Source organism: Budorcas taxicolor, chromosome 11 (genome assembly GCF_023091745.1).
Source record: "Budorcas taxicolor isolate Tak-1 chromosome 11, Takin1.1, whole genome shotgun sequence".
Lineage (NCBI taxonomy): Eukaryota > Metazoa > Chordata > Mammalia > Artiodactyla > Bovidae > Budorcas > Budorcas taxicolor.
Genome location: NC_068920.1, coordinates 147,765,384 through 147,785,038, shown reverse-complemented (window position 1 = coordinate 147,785,038; position 19,655 = coordinate 147,765,384). Strand labels below are relative to the sequence as shown.

Sequence of the window (19,655 nt, the reverse complement as noted above, 5' to 3'; positions counted from 1 at the left end):
GGGGAAACACCTCGAACAGGAGCTGCTTCATCTGAGCCTCTAGGAGCCAGGAGACTGGACACGCGGGCAGGTTGGGAAGGGTGTTCCCGGCAGGAAGAAGCTGATGGGCAGTAGAAGAAGCATGAGGACGTGGAAGCAGTTATGTGTCTGCAGCATCAGACGAGGCGGGCAGAGAGGCGAGGCCCACCACACACGGTGTGGACTTTGAGGGCTGGTGATCCCTTTTTGGGATCCAACCAGTCCATCCTAAAGGAAATCAGTCCTGAATATTCATTGGAAGGACTGATGTCAAAGCTGAGAAACTCCAATACTTTGGTCACCTGATGCAAAATGCTGACTCATTGGAAAAGACCCTGATGGAGGCAAAGACTGAAGGCAGGAGAAGGGGACGACAGAGGACGAGATGGTTGGATGGCATCACCGACTCAATGGACATGAGTTTGAGTAAACTCTGGGAGTTGGTGATGGACAGGAGGCATGGCGTGCTGCATTCCATGGGGTCGCAGAGTCGGACACGACTGAGCAACTGAACTGATCAACTTTTTGGTGTCATAAGGGAACACTGCAGATCTCTTGATAAATATCATTATACCACACTGCTTTGTGAACAAACATAAAGTCAGGGGGAAATGCTGATGTATGGCAGAAACCAACACAATACGGTAAAGCACTTATCCTTCAATTAAAAATAAATAAATTGGAAAAAACAATCAGGGGGAAAGGTTCAGGTAGGGAGGGGAACAGACAGAGGAAACCTTATAAGAGACCGTGCCTGTTTTCTCCCGGGAACTTGAACTACATGAGTAGCAGCTGGGCGGAACGCACTCCCTAACCTAATGTAGGTCAAGGTGTCAGGAGACACCCCCCACCGGCTGAAACAGGATACGCAGAACACCACGGATGGTTTATCAGCTGAATAATTTATGCCAACACTATTTACAACATAGTTACTGGGCACAGCAGAGAGCACCAGGGGCCCTTCTAGGACTCAGCTCAGTGAGCCAGAATGAAGCTTTTACAACAAACGGTCCCTCCCTTCTTCTACTGACAGGATGGTCACCTACAGAGTACTCAGCCCCCAGCAAAATGTACCGCACAGACCCAAAAAACTGGTAACTGCACGAACCCACAGGGGCAGCTGGTAATAAGATACCAACTGAGTATCTGGTGCTCTCTGCTTAGCTCTAAAATGTATTCTTGATTTCAATGGAAAATATGTATCTTTTAAAATAGATATCACATATATCTTTTTTTAGTGGATGCATTAACCAACGCTTCAGCTTCACAAAGATCAACATATTCCAATCAGAACTCATTTCCTTCCTGTCCCCCAAAATCTGTTCCTGCTTCCATCTACAAGAAGGCAAGCATTCACCTTTCTTTTTCTGTCTCAATACCGTTTCCTGAATAACCGAGAGGGGCGTTCCTCATTGACCCACAGTCCCAGCATTGTCATTCTGTACATTTATATCCCAGATCCAGAGATCTGTTTCTCTACGCGGGCTTCTTGGATTTGGCTATTCCTATGTCAGTCCTACAATATTCAAATGATGTCTGCTTGACAAGCAGTATATGTTTTTATACTGAATCTGCTCCTCTCAAACACTTCTAGGGAAACTCCTCAATTTGCCTAGTTTCCCTCAAAACCTCAACCGCATTACAGGTTAACTAGAGAAAAAGGACTGTTTTTACAACACTGAATGTTACTCTCTGAATAAACAAGATGCTTCGTCAGCAGTCTTTTTTATGTCCTATGGTAAAGCTTCATAGTTTACTACAAAAAGGTCTACACAAAGGTCCCTACATTTCTTTTTACACGTTTCCTTAAACATTTCATAGTTTTTATTGCTTCTGAAATTCAGATCCTTTATCTATGATGTTTTCTAACCAGTTATTGCTGATATAAAGGAAAGCTATTTAACTGTTTTATACTTCTTTTGTACTTATTTCCTGAGGCCAACATGTCAGCTGACAACCTAGCCTTTCAACCTTTCTGCAAAAAGAACCTGCTATTAAGAGGCGAGTCCCTTTTATCTATTCAGCATTTTAAATGTATCTTGAGCCTATCTCTCTATCTAAACACACACACACCCCATATTTCATGCACACACACACAATATCAGTGTTCCACACCTTTGCAAGTAACACTGGCTGGTACAGAAGAGCTCCCATGTGATTCCTCAGCAAGAGCCTGGCTTCATTCCCTGTGTGTCTAACTTCAGGGCACTGGAGACCTCAGCACAAAGAACGGGTCACTAGATTCAGCTCTCCCTTCCTCAGACTGCCAACACCACTTTGGATGGCTCCCATATCTACCCTAATTAGGAGCAAGTCAGGATCTGTTGTGCTCATGTGTTGTAACACTCAAGGTTTACTAAATGCTTCTTTCCTCTTCTGCGCGCATTAAAACAAAAGGGAGCATTCTAACTTAGTTCGGCCACAATGGTCTCCTTGAGCTGATTTATCTCTGTCTTTGTACCAGTTCACTGATGATGCTCAGATGTTTTCTTCTAGTGGATAAAAATTACATATTAAACTGGGAGTTTTACATCAGGTCATCCATCTGTAAAATGCTATGCTGTATTTCTTTGACATACTTAAATATTTTAAATTATATTCAAGTGAAAAAATTTTTATTTTAGTGAAATACTTAAGATCCTATCACAGGCATATTGTTCCTCTACATTGTGGGGTCATGTAACTAGTTTTTTCCAATAGAATGGGAGAAAAAGTGGAGGGCAGGCATGCTCTCTCTGGGCTCAGCTCACTACGGGACACGCCATTCCCTCAATTTAATCAAGAGGATTCTAGAGACCCTGAAGGAGGTGGGGCCACAAGAAAGAAGCCTGGTTCCCTGAATGATCGTGGGGAGCAGAGGCCCCCTCCTCAGGGGGCTGGGTGTGAATGAGAAACAAACTTGCCTTATGTAAAGTCACCAGAGTAATGTGCTTCGATAGTGGTTAGCCCAATCCTAGAGGTAGAGAGTGACGGGAGTTTAGAATAGCAGATAAGGGAAATAAAAAAGGTAATGACTAAGTGAAATACGAAGACGAGGTTATGAGACTCCAGTGAACACTGGAGCACACGAATTTGTACTTCTACCAATTCTTATTAATAAATTGAAATCTGCTGTGTTAAACTACTTAGTAAATGTGGCAGTTCAAAAATATACGCAGCTAGTTCCTATTTTCACTATACTAAGATGACAACGTGGGACCTAGGCTACCTTTCCAAGTTCATCACGATTCAAGGTGGCCCAATACACCTACTGATTCTGCTTAAAAGCTTTCTGCTTTAAGAATTCCTGCTGTTTATAAGTTATAGTGAAAGTGAAGTCGCTCAGTCATGTCCGACTCTGCAACCCCATGAACTGTAGCCTACCAGGTTCCTCTGTCCATGGGATTTTCCAGGCAAGAATACTAGAATAGGTTGCCATTTCCTTCTCCAGGAGATCTTCCCGACCCAGGGATTGAACCCAGGTCTCCTGCACTGTAGGCAGACGCTTTACCATCTGAGCCACCAAGGAAATCCTTTACAAGTTGATAGCCAACATCTATTCTCTTCTTCTGTATGTCAGGTTATTTCTCAATTCTATTCAATATATTGCTAATTTGACTATCTAGTTTTTTAGTGTATTTAATAAATTTTGTTTTGTCTTGGTTTTATTTGTTCTTTTAGATATAGTCTTTTATCCAAGTCTGATTTTAAAATCTGTTTAACAAAAGTAAAATCCACTTTGATATCATTAAGGAGAAAAAGATAATTCATCTTCTGAAATTCTCCTGTTTTATAACAGTGACTTTTCTTTAAGCTCACATAACAGTGGCTCTTTTCTAGTGTTCAACAATTTATTCATAGATGCCATGATTTGTTTCATTTTATTTTTTCCACTTACTTATCCTTCCATTGAATTTATTGGTCATTATTTATCCTGCACAGATAACTCAAGGCCTACGTAAAAGCAGGTCTTCTGTGTCTTTTTCAACAGAGAAAACTGTTAGGCTTGACATATACACCGTAGAGTTTTATCTTCAACTTCCCCACCCAGTACGCAGATGTTAGCAGGTGTCCCTTTATAAAGACGGTGAACAAGTTCATCTTTAAGGACTTGGACTGCCTTTATCTCATAAGAGACATTCAATCAGTTCTGTTACAGGCAAAAGACCCTTCCAGAACCAAGGAAGGACTAAATTTCCTCTGAAGAAAAGAAAGCCTGAAGTTATTTTTATCACTCACTAGAATACTGAATATCAGAATGTAAAACATTTCATAGATGTGAAATGCATAAAAGAAAAATACATGTTCAAGTGCATTCTCATGGAAATTCAGACTGACAAAGCTAGTCCAAGGACTTTCATCCAGAGACAGTCCCACAGCGTGTTAAGACGCAAGAACAAGCAATCAGACATGACACAGCAGCTGGTGAAACACTGTACAAAAGGGATTCCAAGAAGGGAAGGAGGAATAGAGAGAGGGAGGGAGGGAGAAGAAGGGCAGCAAGGAAGCAGGCTCAAAGGGGCTGATTTTCCATAGTTTTTATGTGACCATAAAATTTTCTAACAGAGTTAGACCCAGCGAGGTTGCTCAGTTGTGTCCGACTCTTGGCGACCCCATGGACTGTAGCCTGCCAGGCTCCTCCATCCACGGGATTTTCCAGGCAAGAATACTGGAGTGGGTTGCCATTTCCTTATCCAGGGGATTTTCCTGACCCAGGGATTGAACCCAGGTTTTCTGCATTACAGGCAGATGCTTTACCATCTGATCCAGGAGGGAAGACCAGAATTAGAAAATGCTTTCAATATCGGCATATCATACAAATTTTATTCCCATATATTTAGAAATGTCACAAAAGTCAATTTTAAAAAAGGTTATTTTTGTGACTTACACATCACTATAAAAGACCACTTTCCAAGAAGAAAAATTTACAAAAAGAATTTTAAACGAAAAGAGTTTTTCATTTGAACTACTAAATGGAACTATATTTTGTCTTTCAACCAACGTGTTAGGATAGATAAACAGACTTCTGAATCAAAATTTTCATCTTACCCTGAAAAATCAGCAGAATATTGTCCATAATCAAAGATATAGACTCTAGTGATTTGGCATACTGTGAGGTATCCCAAAGCAAACACGAAACAATATCTGGAAAACAAAAACAAGCTAGATTAGTGAAATAAAAAGATTCATTTTGTTAAAGAATACATTTTAAGCTAACATATTAACTATATGATATGGTTCAAAAATTATAAACATCATCAGATCTACTCCACAAATGGTTTTCTTTGATAAATTGTAAAAACTCTTTACTAGTGTTTGCTTTAGTTTCCTTGAATTTTGTACCATTTTCAACGGCAAACACATTTAGTTCCTTCCTTTATTCATTTTTTCCTTCTGAAAAACCTCCATATAACAGATTATGTATCTGAAAGTCATGCTCACAACGTAAAACTAAATATGGTAAGTACTGGTATCTATTTATTTTTCCTTCTTTTTAGAAAACAAAATCTAGTATGAAAATATTTGGCTGAAACACACATTAAACAAGTTCTTAAGAGTATTTTTAAAACTTGTCCTCAGTCATCTAAAATCGTAAACTGTGTATCAGGTGGTATTTACTCACATTTTATAAACACAAATGTTTAATAATTTTCAGTCTTAAGATGTACGGGAGAGAGCTACAATAATTAAAAACATCAGGATTTCCCTGGTGGTCCAGTGGTTAAGAATCTGCCCATCAATGCAAGGGATACCACATCCTGCGAGGCAACTAAACCCACGTGTTACAACTAGTGAACCCACGCTCTAGAGCCTGGGCTCTGCAACAAGAGAAGCTGCCACAATGAGAAGCTCAGTACCACAACTAGAGAGTAGGCCCCCCCACCCTGCTGCAACTAGAGAAAGCCCGCGCATAAAAACAGCAAAGACCCAGCACAGCCATAAATTAATTATTTTTAAAAAAGAATTTAAAACATCGTCTGGCGGGACTAATTTACGTATCAATAGAACAGAAATTCACAAACAGACTCTAGAATATATACCACTGTGTAAAATGAAGGCTGTAATGCATATTAGCAAGAGTGAATGGATTATCACCTAATGAGTTAAACAATTTGGGTGGGTGAGCTATGCCTTCATCGAAACAATCCTAGATGAATAAAATAATTAAATATACAGTGTAAAACTAAAACATATACGAGCTGTGGATAAATATTCAAATGTCCTCAAATCAGTGAAGGACTTTCTAAACATACATAATATAGAAGAAATCAATAGGAAAAAAAACCACAACAATGTATTTGATTAATTTAAAACCTTAAACTTCTCAAACAGGCCATTGAGGAGGTTTTAGGAAAGGGTCCTTTCAAACTTCAGACAAATAGGTAATTCTGATCTACTTGGATTACTCCTGAGCAAAGAAGTCTGCATTAGATAACTGAAAGAATCTTTAATAAGAGTTTAGTACACTATAACTAATTGTAATTTAAAATAAGATACCTTGACCAAGCAGGGTTTATTGGATAAGTGCAAAAATGATTCAATATAGGAAGCCAAATTTAGTGGTGTAAAAGTATTTACACCTTGAAAATTGGCAAACACTATACATTATTCAATGAACATGAATTTGAGCAAACTCCAGGAGATACTGAAGGACAGGGAAGCCTGGAGTGCTGCAGTCCATGGGGTCACAAGAGAGTCAGACACAACTTACTGACTGAACAAACGGATTATTCAAACCAGAGATAATCAAACCAAAGCCTGCAGGATAAATCTCACTCCCTGCTTTGCTTCTGTCGATCAAATCTTGTTTGACCACACTCATGGCCATTGACATGTATACTGTTTATGGCTGCTTTTGCCTCAGAACACCTGAGCGGAATAGCTGCAGCAGCATCTACAAGGCCCTCAAAGCCTAAAATATTTACTATCTGGCTCTTTGTGAAAGAAGTGTGCTGACCCGAATCAGAAGCAATGACGAGAATGCTAACAATACACGCTAAACTTTTAAAAGTATGTCATGACCTGCAGCTATGACGTTGTGCCTAGCACCCTCCCAAGAAAAAAACCCAGAAAATCTTATTCTTCTAGCATTCACAAACTATTATTCAATTCAGCAAAGAAGTTGCTCTTACTCACATTATGGACAAAAAAATGTCAACCTGTATCTTTAGTGTTTCACTTTCAACTTACTCATTAACATAAACAAAAATATCAATCAACATTCATTAACTGAATCACATTTGCTTGCCCATGATGTGAGCAACTTCTTCACTGAACCGGAAAAATCTGTGGTCTCATTCTGTCAACTCATGATTGAATTGCGATCATGGATTAGTTATGAGTTTGTCAAAAATCAATGAAAGCACTCTGTAGAATCAGAGAAAAAAGAGGGGATACATGTAGCTGGCGTGGTGTGAATTCCTTCTGCCCAGAAAAAGGATCTGATGGCTGTAGCAGCAATCACCTTGCTTCCCTGAAGTAATGAGCTAACAGGCGAAGGACATAACTGCAAAACAAGAAAGACACCTGCCTCTTTAATAAACACTGCTGAGCAGCTACACTGGCTCTGAATAACCGAAGTCCAGAAAAAATCTGAGGTGCTGGGTTTTTTCCTATTATCCCGAACTGAAATGCATTCCTAAGCGATACCAAAGCGCACCACATTTTCACTGTCATCTTTTGAGTTAGGCTGCAGGGAAAGGTGACAGGGAAAGCCTCTGATTTGCCAAGTTCAGCATCAGCAGAAGGAAACAGACATACAGGCCAATATGTACATGCATGGTATTCTTATCAGTGCTGTGGTCAGGGCATATGTTTCACTGAATGTCTTCAAACAGAAAAACATGCATGCACATGAAATCCAGCAGACCTGACTGAGATTTAAATAACGGCCCCATCAACCTTTTACTCTTCCTAGCAGTGTGATCTTGAGAAAGTGACATTGCTTCTGAACCCTCATTCTCTCCCTTAGAAAAGGCAGATACACAGGGAGGGAGACCGCCTATCTAACTCAGTCACTGTGGTCTCGTAGCCCCTGCAACTGGCAGTTTACAGGTGGGCGTGAAACTTAAGTGCAGAGAGTGAAACATGACACAGAGCTTTTGGAAAGGCTTTCTCCTTAAATAGCAAGTAGGATACTTGCTGAGGAGGGCATGTCAACCCACTCCAGTATTCTTGTCTGGAGAATCCCCTTGGACAGAGGAGCCTGGTGGGCTACAGTCCCTGGGGTTGCGAAGAGTCAGACACAGCTAAGCAACTAAGCACAGCACAACACAGGACCCTTGCTACTGCTATGTCGATTAAGTCCAGCTAGCCTACAGACAATCTGGTGAGACGGTGACGCAGAAAAGCTAAATAAAACAAAATACAGAACTTTCTGATGCCCTCATAAAAACAGAGTTGCTGAGTTAATCAACAAGAACTGCCTCACCTTATGACTTCTCCCTGGAAAGGTGAATCTCTCTGCACTGGTTACCATTATACCACTATGAGTTATACCACTACACCACTATGAGTTTGGATTTCTACTCTCTGCAGTTTTAAAAGCATCCTGATACTATCATCCTTTATAACAAAATGAAATCAACAAGATTTGAAGAGTTCCAGAGAGAACACTTTATTATTCATTCAAATGAAAGTGTTGAATTACGGCCCCATTTTAAAAACAGAAACCACATCTAAAATACCCATTCTCTAGATATTAGATATGAAGTGGAAATTGTTCAGGGAAAAACAAAGTGCTCAGGGACTATGGGAATTAATGAGCTTGAAATGTCGAGAACTGAAAAAGAATTCTTCCCAAATGAGGAAAACAGGCAACATCACCAAAAGGTTCAAAATCTTGATGGAGAGAAAGACAAAAACTAATAAGTGAGCCATTATTTTAATGTGAAGTCAAATGAAACTCATCACTTTCAGGGTGCTCAAGTTCAAGGGGCTTTGGGTGCGGCCCCAATTCAGGAAAGGCCAACACATCTGAGAGCTAACTGTGGTGTGTACTTAGTTGCTTGGTCGTGTCTAACTCTTGGGACCCCACGGTCGTAGCCCACCAGGCTCCTCTGTCCATGGGATTTCCACCTGGGAAGCCCTACTTACTATACAGTTCGATTTATATGAAATTCTAAAACAGACAAACTGATCAAAGGTGGTAGAAAGCAGAGAGCGAGCGGGTTGCAGGGGGCTGGGCTGTAAAGATTACAAAGGGAATGCGGGAACCTTGGGGGATGAATGAAGTGTCCTGTGTCTGGGGATTTGGGGGGTAGTTACACAGGTCTGGACATCTGTCAAAACTCACTGAACTGGTGGTTCTACTTTGTTTAAGGTAATTTTTAATCTAAAGAAAGTTGATTTTAAAATTATTTGGAAACAAATTTTATAATTTCTTTGCAGATTCCTTCTCAACCTGGGACTCCAGGGTTCAGTCCTCTTCTCCGTTTTTACCCATTTCCAAAAGGTTTTTATCCAGTCCCATGTCTTTAAATACAAACACAACAGTCATGTGAATACGAACACAACTATTAGGCATAATGACAGTTGGGACCTACAGGTGAATGAAGTAAAGCAAAAGATGAGTGTTCTATGTCTGGGTATATTTCAAAATAGGACCTTAAGTCTGATAAAGTCAGCAGGGACCTGGAAAGATTAACTACTTATAAACTGTTCAAGTTTCCTATTTAAAAATTTATGATTAATCAAGTCTGTTCATTTATAGTTAGCGGCTATAATGCGCGAGGCAACCTGAATAATTCATTTTCTATGGGGTGGCATACCTGTAAATGAGGCTGTTATTCTAAAACCAGCAACCCAGAGTGAGTCTGGCTCTTCTTTCATCTCACTCTACTTTCACGAAAGTAACACAGGCATAGTTTCAAAGGGTCCAGCATGGATCACCAGGACCAAGCCGTCTGCAGCTGCACACCCTGCACACAGACTCTGCTCCCAGATGCCACTTTCCAACCCACCCTGGACCTGTCAGGAAAGACTGGCCCATCCTCAATAGCACCATCCTTCCCAGCACTTAGGTTCCAGCTTCTGCCTCTTTGAGTTTCAGATAAACCTGTGTGTTGAATCTACTACAATTACTGGAAGCCTCAAAATTTAGTCTTATAACCATCATTAAAACATCAGTTTTCTAAAATCTTTTTGATAGTATTTGCATCTTATTCTAAAAGTCCAGTTATCAATTTAATGGAATTTTAGTAAATGCAATCCTTAACATTTCTTGCTCTTTTTACTTTGTACACAATAACACATTCTAGGATACTTTGTTTCTGCTAAGGTATTAGGCCCAAAGGTTAAGTTTACCCTCAGGTAACCAATAGGTGAGTATCAACTATCTAACTAGGTGACGTCCTAAGCCAAGTTAAAAGGCTCCTCCCACTATTGTTTTTTTAGCTGCCAAGTCGTGTCTGACATTTTGGGACCCCTTGGACTACAGCCCGGGATTCCCTGGTGGCTCAGACAGTAGAGTCTGCTTGAAATGTGGGACACTCAGGTTCGACCCTTGGGTCGAGACGATCCTCTGGAGAAGGAATTGGCAACCCACCCCAGTACACTTGCCTGGAAAATCCCGTGGACAGAGAAGCCTGGCAGGCTGCAGCCCATGGGGTCACAAAGAGTCACACAAAACTGAGTGACTTCACTTTCACCTGGACTATAGCCCATCAGGCTCCTCTGTCCATGGGATTTTCCCAGCAAGAATACTGGTGTGGGTTGTCATTTCCTCCTCCAGGGGATCTTCCCAACCTAGGGATCAAACCTGTGTCTCCTGCATTGGCAGGTGGATTCTTTACCACTGAGCCACTAGAGAAGCCCTCTTCCATTATTATCACATTTATAAACACCTTCTCGTAAAGATATACAGTAGCCATTCTTCACATTTTGAAATCACATGCCTTATCTCTTCCAAGAGTTTTGTCTGTTAAAGATGTCACTTTAACTCAACACACTTGCCTTTTATAGAAGGAACAGAAAGAACAGTGAGATACGACTTCTCCGTTGCAGGAAGCTGACATCAAGCCAGCGAGCACAGCCAATGGTGACAGCCAATGGTGAGTGACAGTGCTGGGTTTTTCCAGGATTAGCTATTGAGATGCCAGTCACCTCTGTCTCACCATGTCTATTTAGAGCATCTTTATCGCTTCTTGTGAAAACTGTTCTCTTAGATGTTGTATCCTTCCCTAGATGGCACTTCTTGAAGATTTCAGAGCCTGAGTCTATGAGAGCCTGGCACTGAGCTTGACAAAGAGAATGCATTCTGTAAAGTGGCAGAGCAGAACGGAAGCAGTGTGAAAAGATGTTCATTGCAGGCCAGGGAAGTAACTGAGGGCTCCTCCTGGGACGACGACGATGTGGATGCAGCCACAAATAGAGAACAGGAGTGACACAGAGGAGAGGATGCCTCCCTGTGGGGCTAAATGCCCAGAGCCAGGAGTGGCCAGCCTGACACGTACCAGTGAAAGCTGGGAGAAACTACAGGAAATAAGTCAGTGCGTAAAACAGGGTTCAGGGTATTCGGAAGGGCCATGAGTGTCGAGTGTTTCTTGCTATTCTCCCGCAGGCATTCAAAGATTTTTGAGCAAAGGGTGATCTAGTGAAATAGTTCTTAGGCAAGTAACAAAGACTAACCCATACACAGGATGGATGGTAAGAGATAAGGCTGGGAGTCAGAGGAGCAGTTATGTAGCAGGAAGAAACAAGTTCTGAGTTAAGATAGGGATGTGCCAGCAAGTGCTGAGCGTTTCCAAGGAGAAACTGAAAAATATCTCATACTATATCAGCTGCAGAAACTAAGGAGAAAAAGTCAAGTTTATAAATTGGAGCAATTTATCAAGAAAACACAGAAGTCGACTCTGGAGTCCAAACTGGCTTGGGCTGGAAAGTTGCCTTGGTCTCTTCCTAGCTGGTGACTCCAGACCAATTGGTAAATGAAGCCTCAATCCTCTTCTCTTTTCCAGGCATCTTTCTTTCTTAATTTCATTGCATTGAGGGCTTAAAACCCTCTACCCTGAACACCACATTTGTCTGACTGCTGTTCCCACATGAATATTTAATGAAGCCTCTCAAATGTAACATGTAAAGAAAGGCCCCCTACCCAGTAAGCTGCCTCTCCCCAGCGACCCCATTTCCTACATAACGTAGTCCACCTGGCAGCTCAAGCCAGAAACCTAGTTCAGATCAACGCTGACTTAATTCTAATAAAAGAGCAAGCTTGCTCTAATACAGCTCCATTTTCTTCTATGTCCTTTGTGCTACTATTACCATATGCAAAAGTTTGCTCAAATTCATGTTCATTGAGTCAGTGAAGCCAACCAACCATCTCATCCTCTGTTGTCCCCTTCTCCTTTTGCCTTCAATCTTTCCCAGCATCAGCGTTTTTTTCCAATGAGTCAGCTCTTTGCATCAGGTAGCCAAAGTATTGGAGTTTCAGCTTCAGCATCAGTCCTTCCAGTGAATATTCAGGGTTGATTTCCTTTAGGATTGACTGGTTTGATTTCCTTGCAGTCCAAGGGACTCTGATGACTGTTCTCCAGCACCACAATTTGAAAGCATCAATTCGTCAGTGCTCAGCTTTCTTCATGGTCCAACTCTCACATCTGTCCATGACTACTGGAAAAACCATAGCTTTGACTAGATGGACCTTTGTTGGCAAAGTAACGTCTCTGCTTTTTAATACACTGTCTAGGTTTGTCATGGGCTTCCCTGGTGGCTCAGATGGCAAAGAATCTGCCTGCAATGAGGAAACCCACGTTCAATTCCTGAGTCGGGAAAATCCCCTGGAGAAGGGAACGGCCACCCACTCCAGTATTCTTGCCTAGAGAATCCCATGGACAGAATAGCCTGGCAGGGTGCAATCCATGGGGATTGCCAAGAATGGGACATGACTGAGCGATTAAGCACACACTAGGTCTGTCACAGTTTTCCGTCCAAGGAGCAAGTGTCTTTTAAAATTTCAAGGCTGCGGTCACTGTTTGCAGTGATTTTGGAGTGTGCTGTTTCTGCTGTATCTCTCTCACCCATGGTACACAGCGGCTGACATCTCCCCTCCGATTTTTAAATTCACGGTTTTATTTTTCAGCCTTACTCTAGGAGTCTCCCCTGTGTCTGTAATCTCAGTGGTCAGTCAATGGCTAGTCAGGGCTTGTGCTTAAAAATCTGCTACCAGTAAGGCTTCTGCTGAGGGTTCCAGGTGTGGGTCTGAGAGCTCGTTTGACAGTCCAGCAGGTTTCAAGCCCGCCCTGGCCGTCTCTCTCCTTCTGGCCCTCCAGACTTCCCCTGACGTGGAGGCAGTCTCCAGGCAGCCATAATTGTATCGGTATCTTCTCTAGTTTCTCCATGGCTCTCTCGCTGCCAAGAATCTCTCTGCCAAACGTTAGACCAAATCCTCAGGAGGGGAGCGCTAGAGGCATCCTCTGTGAGCCACTGCCTAGGTTTTCTGCCTTCACCTCGAAGAAGTCAACCAAAGCTGCGGTCTTTGTGGCCGGCCCTGCCCCAGGAGAACTCTCTGCCAGCAAATGAGGGGTGGAGAGGAGCCCAGGCAGGAATACCGCCGTTCCCACTGTTTTCACTCAAAGGTCAACAGTTTTCTTCTAAATAAAAGCTTCTCGAATTGCTGTTTGCTTTGAGTAAATTTTCAGAGCCCAACAATGGTTTTGACCAGTTTTATTGCTACTTTGGGGGGAGAAAATTTGTAGATTTTAGTTAATTAAAGTAGGATTTGGTAGGCTTGTATGGAAATATGAATTCTTTGGAGGGGGGGTGTAAATTCAAGTTCTAAAATAGATTCAGAAAATTGAAAATATATCCACACCTAGAAAAGCCCCCGGGGTGGGACAAGCCTGCCACCCCTCACTCAGAGCATAAGCTGAGCTCTGTGGCTGGAAACCAGCTCTGTTAGTCTGTGACTCCAAGAGAAGAATTTTAAAACACTTTTAGAAAACCAGCTGCTTTACCAGCAAAAACCAGCTACCACGTTGTCTTCATACAAGACTCAGAGGCCCCTGTTCTGTTCCCAGTCGCTACTGTGCCACTGTCCTCTTGGGGTGAAGGGACCTTCTCCCCAGGGTCTCCACTTGGGCTTCTCCCTGAATGGGGAGACTCCAGATTCTCTCTTACTGTCTTCCTAGAGACCTGCAGGTCATCTACGTTCCCCAATAAAACTGCTGTTCCTCGGAAGACAGGGCCTACCGGGTTCCCCGCCAAGGAGCCCTCTCACCTGGAACAACAAGGTCTCCATGAGTTACGAGCACAATACAAGTCGTGAGGGGCTGTGTTTGTTCTTTTACAAAGCCTTATTCATGACAACAAGAAAGGAGCTCAGCTGTATTCACTAGGCCAGCCACAAACCGAGACACGGATACATGAGGGCACTGGGTCCTTTTCTTTCTCATTTTGTTTACAGACGACAGAAAGGACCCAAACCACGTGGCAACTAATCAGCTCTTTTATAAAATCTAACTCTGCTCCCACACCTGTCTCTGTAACATAACGAAGTCACTTCCTGGTGTTTTATAAAGAAAATTTCCAAAGTTGACTCAAAGATAGAAATAAAATTGGGTATTGGCTCTTGGTATCAAGCACGATGATTTTATTGCTCAAAATGCAAAGACGTCTATAGAAATTCCCCGGTGGTCCAATGGTTAGGACTCGGTGCTTTTCCTGCCGAGGGAATGGGTTAAATCCCTGGTCAAGAACTAAGATCCCACATGCTTTGCACTTGGCCAAAAGGAAAAAGAAAAGGGAAAAAAAAGACATAGACTTCTATAGTTTACATCAAGATTTCAGACGTCTGGATTGTAGTTAAAAATATTAAATCAATAAATACACAGAAATGAAGTTTTAACGGTTTTAAAAACATCAAAAACTGTATCTGGCAGTCAGTGTAATGACAGAATCTTAACTGAGAAAGACAATTACCCACAAAAATGCATCCAAATTTCAGTCTATTCTAACTGCTACTAAAACCAGAACCGTGAAAACTAAAGTCTATAAAAGGCTTCATGTTTTCCTGTGCTGTGCTGTGCTTAGTTGATCAGTCGTGTCCGACTCTTTGCGACCCCAGGGACGACCACCCTCCAAGTCAGAGACCCGGTGCCCCTCCCGACGGGAAGACCAGGAACCTGTCAGTCTTGGCTCTTCAGGGGCTGTGTGTTATAAGAAAGGGTTCCGAGCTCCCTTCCCACCTGCACAGACGATCACTCACCTTTCTTCCATTACCCTTCGGGGTGAAAACCACATAGGTGGAAAAGCAGAAAAGGAAAAAGGTGATTCAATTCATTCTCTGAAGATCTTCAAAGCAAGGGCAGCAAGGAAGACGACGTGTGCGGCGATCTAAGGAAGCTGGAGCTACCGAGCAACAGCGGGCTGGAGGGGTCGGGAGGAGCGTAAGGACAGCGGGGCATCCCCACCACCCACTGAGAGCTGAGGGCGCCAGGAGCGGTCTCAAGGGCCTTTCAAGTGTCCTCAAACGACCCAAGAGGAAACTGATGAAGCACGGTGACGGTGAATACAGGCGGCGGGGAGATGAAGGAAGAAGTGAGGATTTATCCCACTGGCTTCACTGCTCAGCTGCCAAGTCGGGATAAATTAACAAACTAACCCAAGAATTAGAATTAAAGAAATTTAGCTTCCCAATTCAGCTTTCAAACTAAGATTAATTTACATTACTTGCACACACACCAATTATCAATGAAGGAAAACAACCCCGAAATAAAATGGATAGGACACTGCCTGTTTCCCATGGAAAATCCGCACGTTGTGAAGGTCAAGGGGGAGCTGAGTTTAGCAGCTGGCTGCATGGGGCTTTGGTGCTGAACAGACTGGGTTTCAAGTTCTGAGCCTGCTGGGGACCAGTTGTATAAACCTGGGGAAGGCATCTCGGTCTCTGAATCTCTGTTTTCTTCAACAATAAAGCTGAGATACAGCATTACAGCACAGGTGGCTGTGAGGACAGCATGGGAAAGCACCTTAGCATTTGTGTTTAATAAATATCACTGGCAGTTTAGCTATTAAGAGTAATTTACTTGTAATTTAAGTTGTCTATTGTACTTTGGGGTTCCATCCTACTCATTTCTTAACTTTTATCATTTTCTTCATTGGATTTTATCTTCATGTCTTTGAGTCTGTTCTCTGAACACTTTCTAAAGCTCTCGTATCTAAGGAAAAAAGTTTATTCTATTATCTTGTACTATTATCTATTATCTTATACTATTCTAAATAACAGCACTCCAATAATTCGTGTTTTGAAATGAAGCTATGCTCCAACAAAATGAGTTCTACATAAGACATCTTAAAACTTTGAAAGACAAATCGTGCCAACCCCATTTCAATCCTGAAACCTTCTTCCCAAGGCAAGTTCTGCTAAGGCGCATAGTCTGTCATACCCTAAGATTAATTTCCAGGCCAGGAAAAGACGAGCAATCTCATCTCTTCTCTGGGCTTCACTAAGTGTAAGCAAAAGCTCACACTTTTGAGAGAAATAGGTGCCCAGGCTCACCTGCCTATAACATCCTTTCAGCAAAATGCCCTACCGTTTTTCAGCTCATCATATATTTTGCCCTCTTATCTTCTGATTCTCTCTCCATAACTACTCTAAATAAGAACTGTTTAATAAGCCAGCAGCAGCAAGCAGGATGGGATCACTGTCTTTACCCTATACAAATTTATGTATCAGAAAGTATTTTAAAAGTCTTTTCTTAGTCAATTGACATTAAAGTAGCACTTTAAAGTCTATACTTATTATGTAATTAAATAAGTATCAGCCTCAAGCATGGAACTTGCAAAAGACTGAACAATTTTAAATTAAGGTAGATTATTGAGAGAATAAAATCACTTTTATTCAAATATTTCTCTGGGAGATAAAGCCTTTTAAAAAGACCCCAACACTGCATTCTAATGATGACTACAACAAACCCAGTCACTTCGTCTCCAACATGCTTGCTATTCTTTCAAAAAATAACCCAGGCTGTTTATGCTATGTGGTAAGAAGGTGAGGATCTCTTTTTCTCCAATTAAAAAGAAAACTTTAAAAGAATCTCCATAAATCAGCAATAACCACGGAAATTAATTTCACAGACGTCCAGGACTGATCATTACTGGTTTTGCTACTGGTCTGAGTAACCTCACCTCTTGGAACTACAATCTCCTTCTCTGTACAGTGACTAATAACCTGGTGTCTCAGACAGTAAAGAGTCTGTGTGCAATGCAGGAGACCTGGGCTTGATCCCTGGGTGGGGAAGATACCCTAGAGAAGGGAATGGCCACCCACTCCAGTATTCTTGCCTGGAGAATTCCATGGACAGAGGAGCCTGGTGGGCTGCAGTCCATGGGGTCGAAAGAGTCGGACACGACTGAGTGACTTACACTACCACAACTATAGGGACAGTTCAGTGGAATATCTGCAGAGAGCACTCAGCAAAGTGACTGAACACAGAAGTCATTCCATCATTCAAGTTCCAAAGTTCAAGTCCAAACACTCTATTAAATCGTACTGTAACACAAAGACAAAACCTGCCCATATCAAGCCTACGTATTTACTACAACAATACACCACACGCAGACTCAGCATTCAGCAAGCCCTAATTTCCCCAAACAACTTCCTCATTTCTTACCTAAAAGTAAAGAAAAAGAAATACACCATTCATGCAACTTTCTTCTCTCACAAAATTTCAACGTGAACCACATATTTTATGTAAATGGCATGGTGTTTGAAAGCATCAATTCTTCAGCCCTCAGCCTTCTTTATGGTACAGCCCCATTACCTGAGTCCACCTGTGCACATTCTTATTCTAACACATTCAGATGTAACAGCAACACCCAAAGTAACAGCATTATTTTCCAAGGGACGTGTGTTTGTATCGTCTTCATCTCCATGTTAACATATTCTTCCTACTTCAGACAGAAACCCTTGACCCAAGGGAAAGAAACCTCCCTTCCTTGCTCAAGGATGACTGGGTCCTTAACAGAGATTCAGCTTACAACTGGAAACACAACTTAGAATTCAAAATCTCCAGAAGAGATACTACAGTGCCTAGACAGTATAATGGAATCTGAATCGGGTCCTTTCCCAAGCGCAGGGTTTGAGGGTATGATGTGTGTGCATATGTGTTCAGTTGCTTAGTCATGTCCAACGCTTTGTGACCCCATGGACTGCAGCCTGCCAGGCTCCTCTGTCCATGGGATTTTCCAGGCAAGAGTACTGGAGTGGGCTGCCATGCCCTTCTCGAGTGGATCTTCCCGACCCAGGGATGGAACCCAGGTCTCCTGCATTGCTTTACCACTGAACTGCCAGGGATGCCCAAGAGGGTATGATGCTATGTTCTAAAGATTCTTCAGACTCCAACAGGGCCTGGACATCCTACTGCCTCTAACCAAGTAACAGGTTTTCCTTTCTATGAGAATTGAGAATATTTAAAAACCTCAGATCCTAAGCATAATATGCCTAAAGGCCATTGCATCTTTTTGGATAAAAACTATCTGTATCTTTGTGCTAAGGAAGAGTAGCCAACACATTCGAGTCCCTCACTGTGCTCAAGACCCTACTGGCTCCCATTACCTCTCCTCGATCAATTCAGGGTACTTCTTTTTAACGACACATTCTCATATCATAAAGCTGAATGCTTAAATAATAGAGTGCAGAAACAAAAAGCCTGGGCACTGGGTGTGATCAGACACACCCAGTTCTCATCCCAGGTTCCCCTCTTACTAACCTGCTACTGGGGAAGCAGATCCCCTTGGTGCACCCATCTCCAGGGCTGTTGCTAGGATTAGTGCAATCCAAGCACCCTGCACAGCAATGGATACACAATGATTGCTGCAACATTAACTGCTATCAGGATAAGATAATTTAAAAAACCACTTTAGAATTACTTATGGTTTTCTGGTTGAAATACAGCTTCTAGCTCAGGACAGCACAGCAACACCCAAAGGGCCGGCACCTTCACTCCAAGCCACTGAAAGGCTTTCAAGTACCGTCCACAGAGAGCGGAAAAGAAGAACTTTTATTAGAGTCCAGGTTCCTTCCTGCCACGTTTTATTGCCTCTCATGGGATCGTGGGTTGTCCTCAGGGACATTAGTACTTTCCCCTGCAGAGTTTCCGCTGAGCCATTAACCACTGCTCATTACCTTCGTGAGGACAGATCTCCAAGTGACTTGAGGCTTCTGCTTGCCAGATGGCATTTCCAACATCCTCATTCCTCCCCAGTGGAGTCAAGAGTTCCTCATGATATCTCTATTCAGGAATCCACACTGCAGGAGTCCTGTGAGCACCGGCGGTGACAGGTGACAATGGACCCCTGTCCCACCTGCTCCTCAGGGGCATGGAACACTGAGCTAAAAGCACATCAGCTAAAACTGCCTGGTCCTTCCCTGATCTCACCCCCGGCCCCAGGGCCGCGGCTCCACAACCAGCCTCAGGGGTGGATAAGCAGGGAGGGAGGCAGGAAACACCAAAGACCGCTGGTCAACCCACCAAGCATGCCATTCAAGGCCCTCAGCACAGACAGATATCCTCTCCTCAGAAATAGCCCACCAAAAAGAGATGCCAGGAACTTCCCGGGGGTCCAGTGGCTGAGACTTCATCTTCCAATGCAGAGGGTATGGGTTTGATCCCTGGTCAGGGAGCTAAGGGCTTCCCTCATAGCTCAGTCAGTAAAGGATC

At 42.6% G+C, this 19,655-nt stretch overlaps 1 protein-coding gene across 1 annotated transcript in view; it reads right to left on the bottom strand.

Annotated features, from left to right (window-relative positions):
* MBOAT2 (membrane bound O-acyltransferase domain containing 2) overlaps nucleotides 1-19,655 on the bottom strand; it is a 102,036-nt gene that overhangs the window by 23,159 nt on the left and 59,222 nt on the right. The window contains exon 4 of the mRNA XM_052649189.1: nucleotides 5,047-5,142. Within this exon, the coding sequence (XP_052505149.1) occupies nucleotides 5,047-5,142 (96 nt within the window). The remainder of the gene's footprint in view (nucleotides 1-5,046; nucleotides 5,143-19,655) is intronic.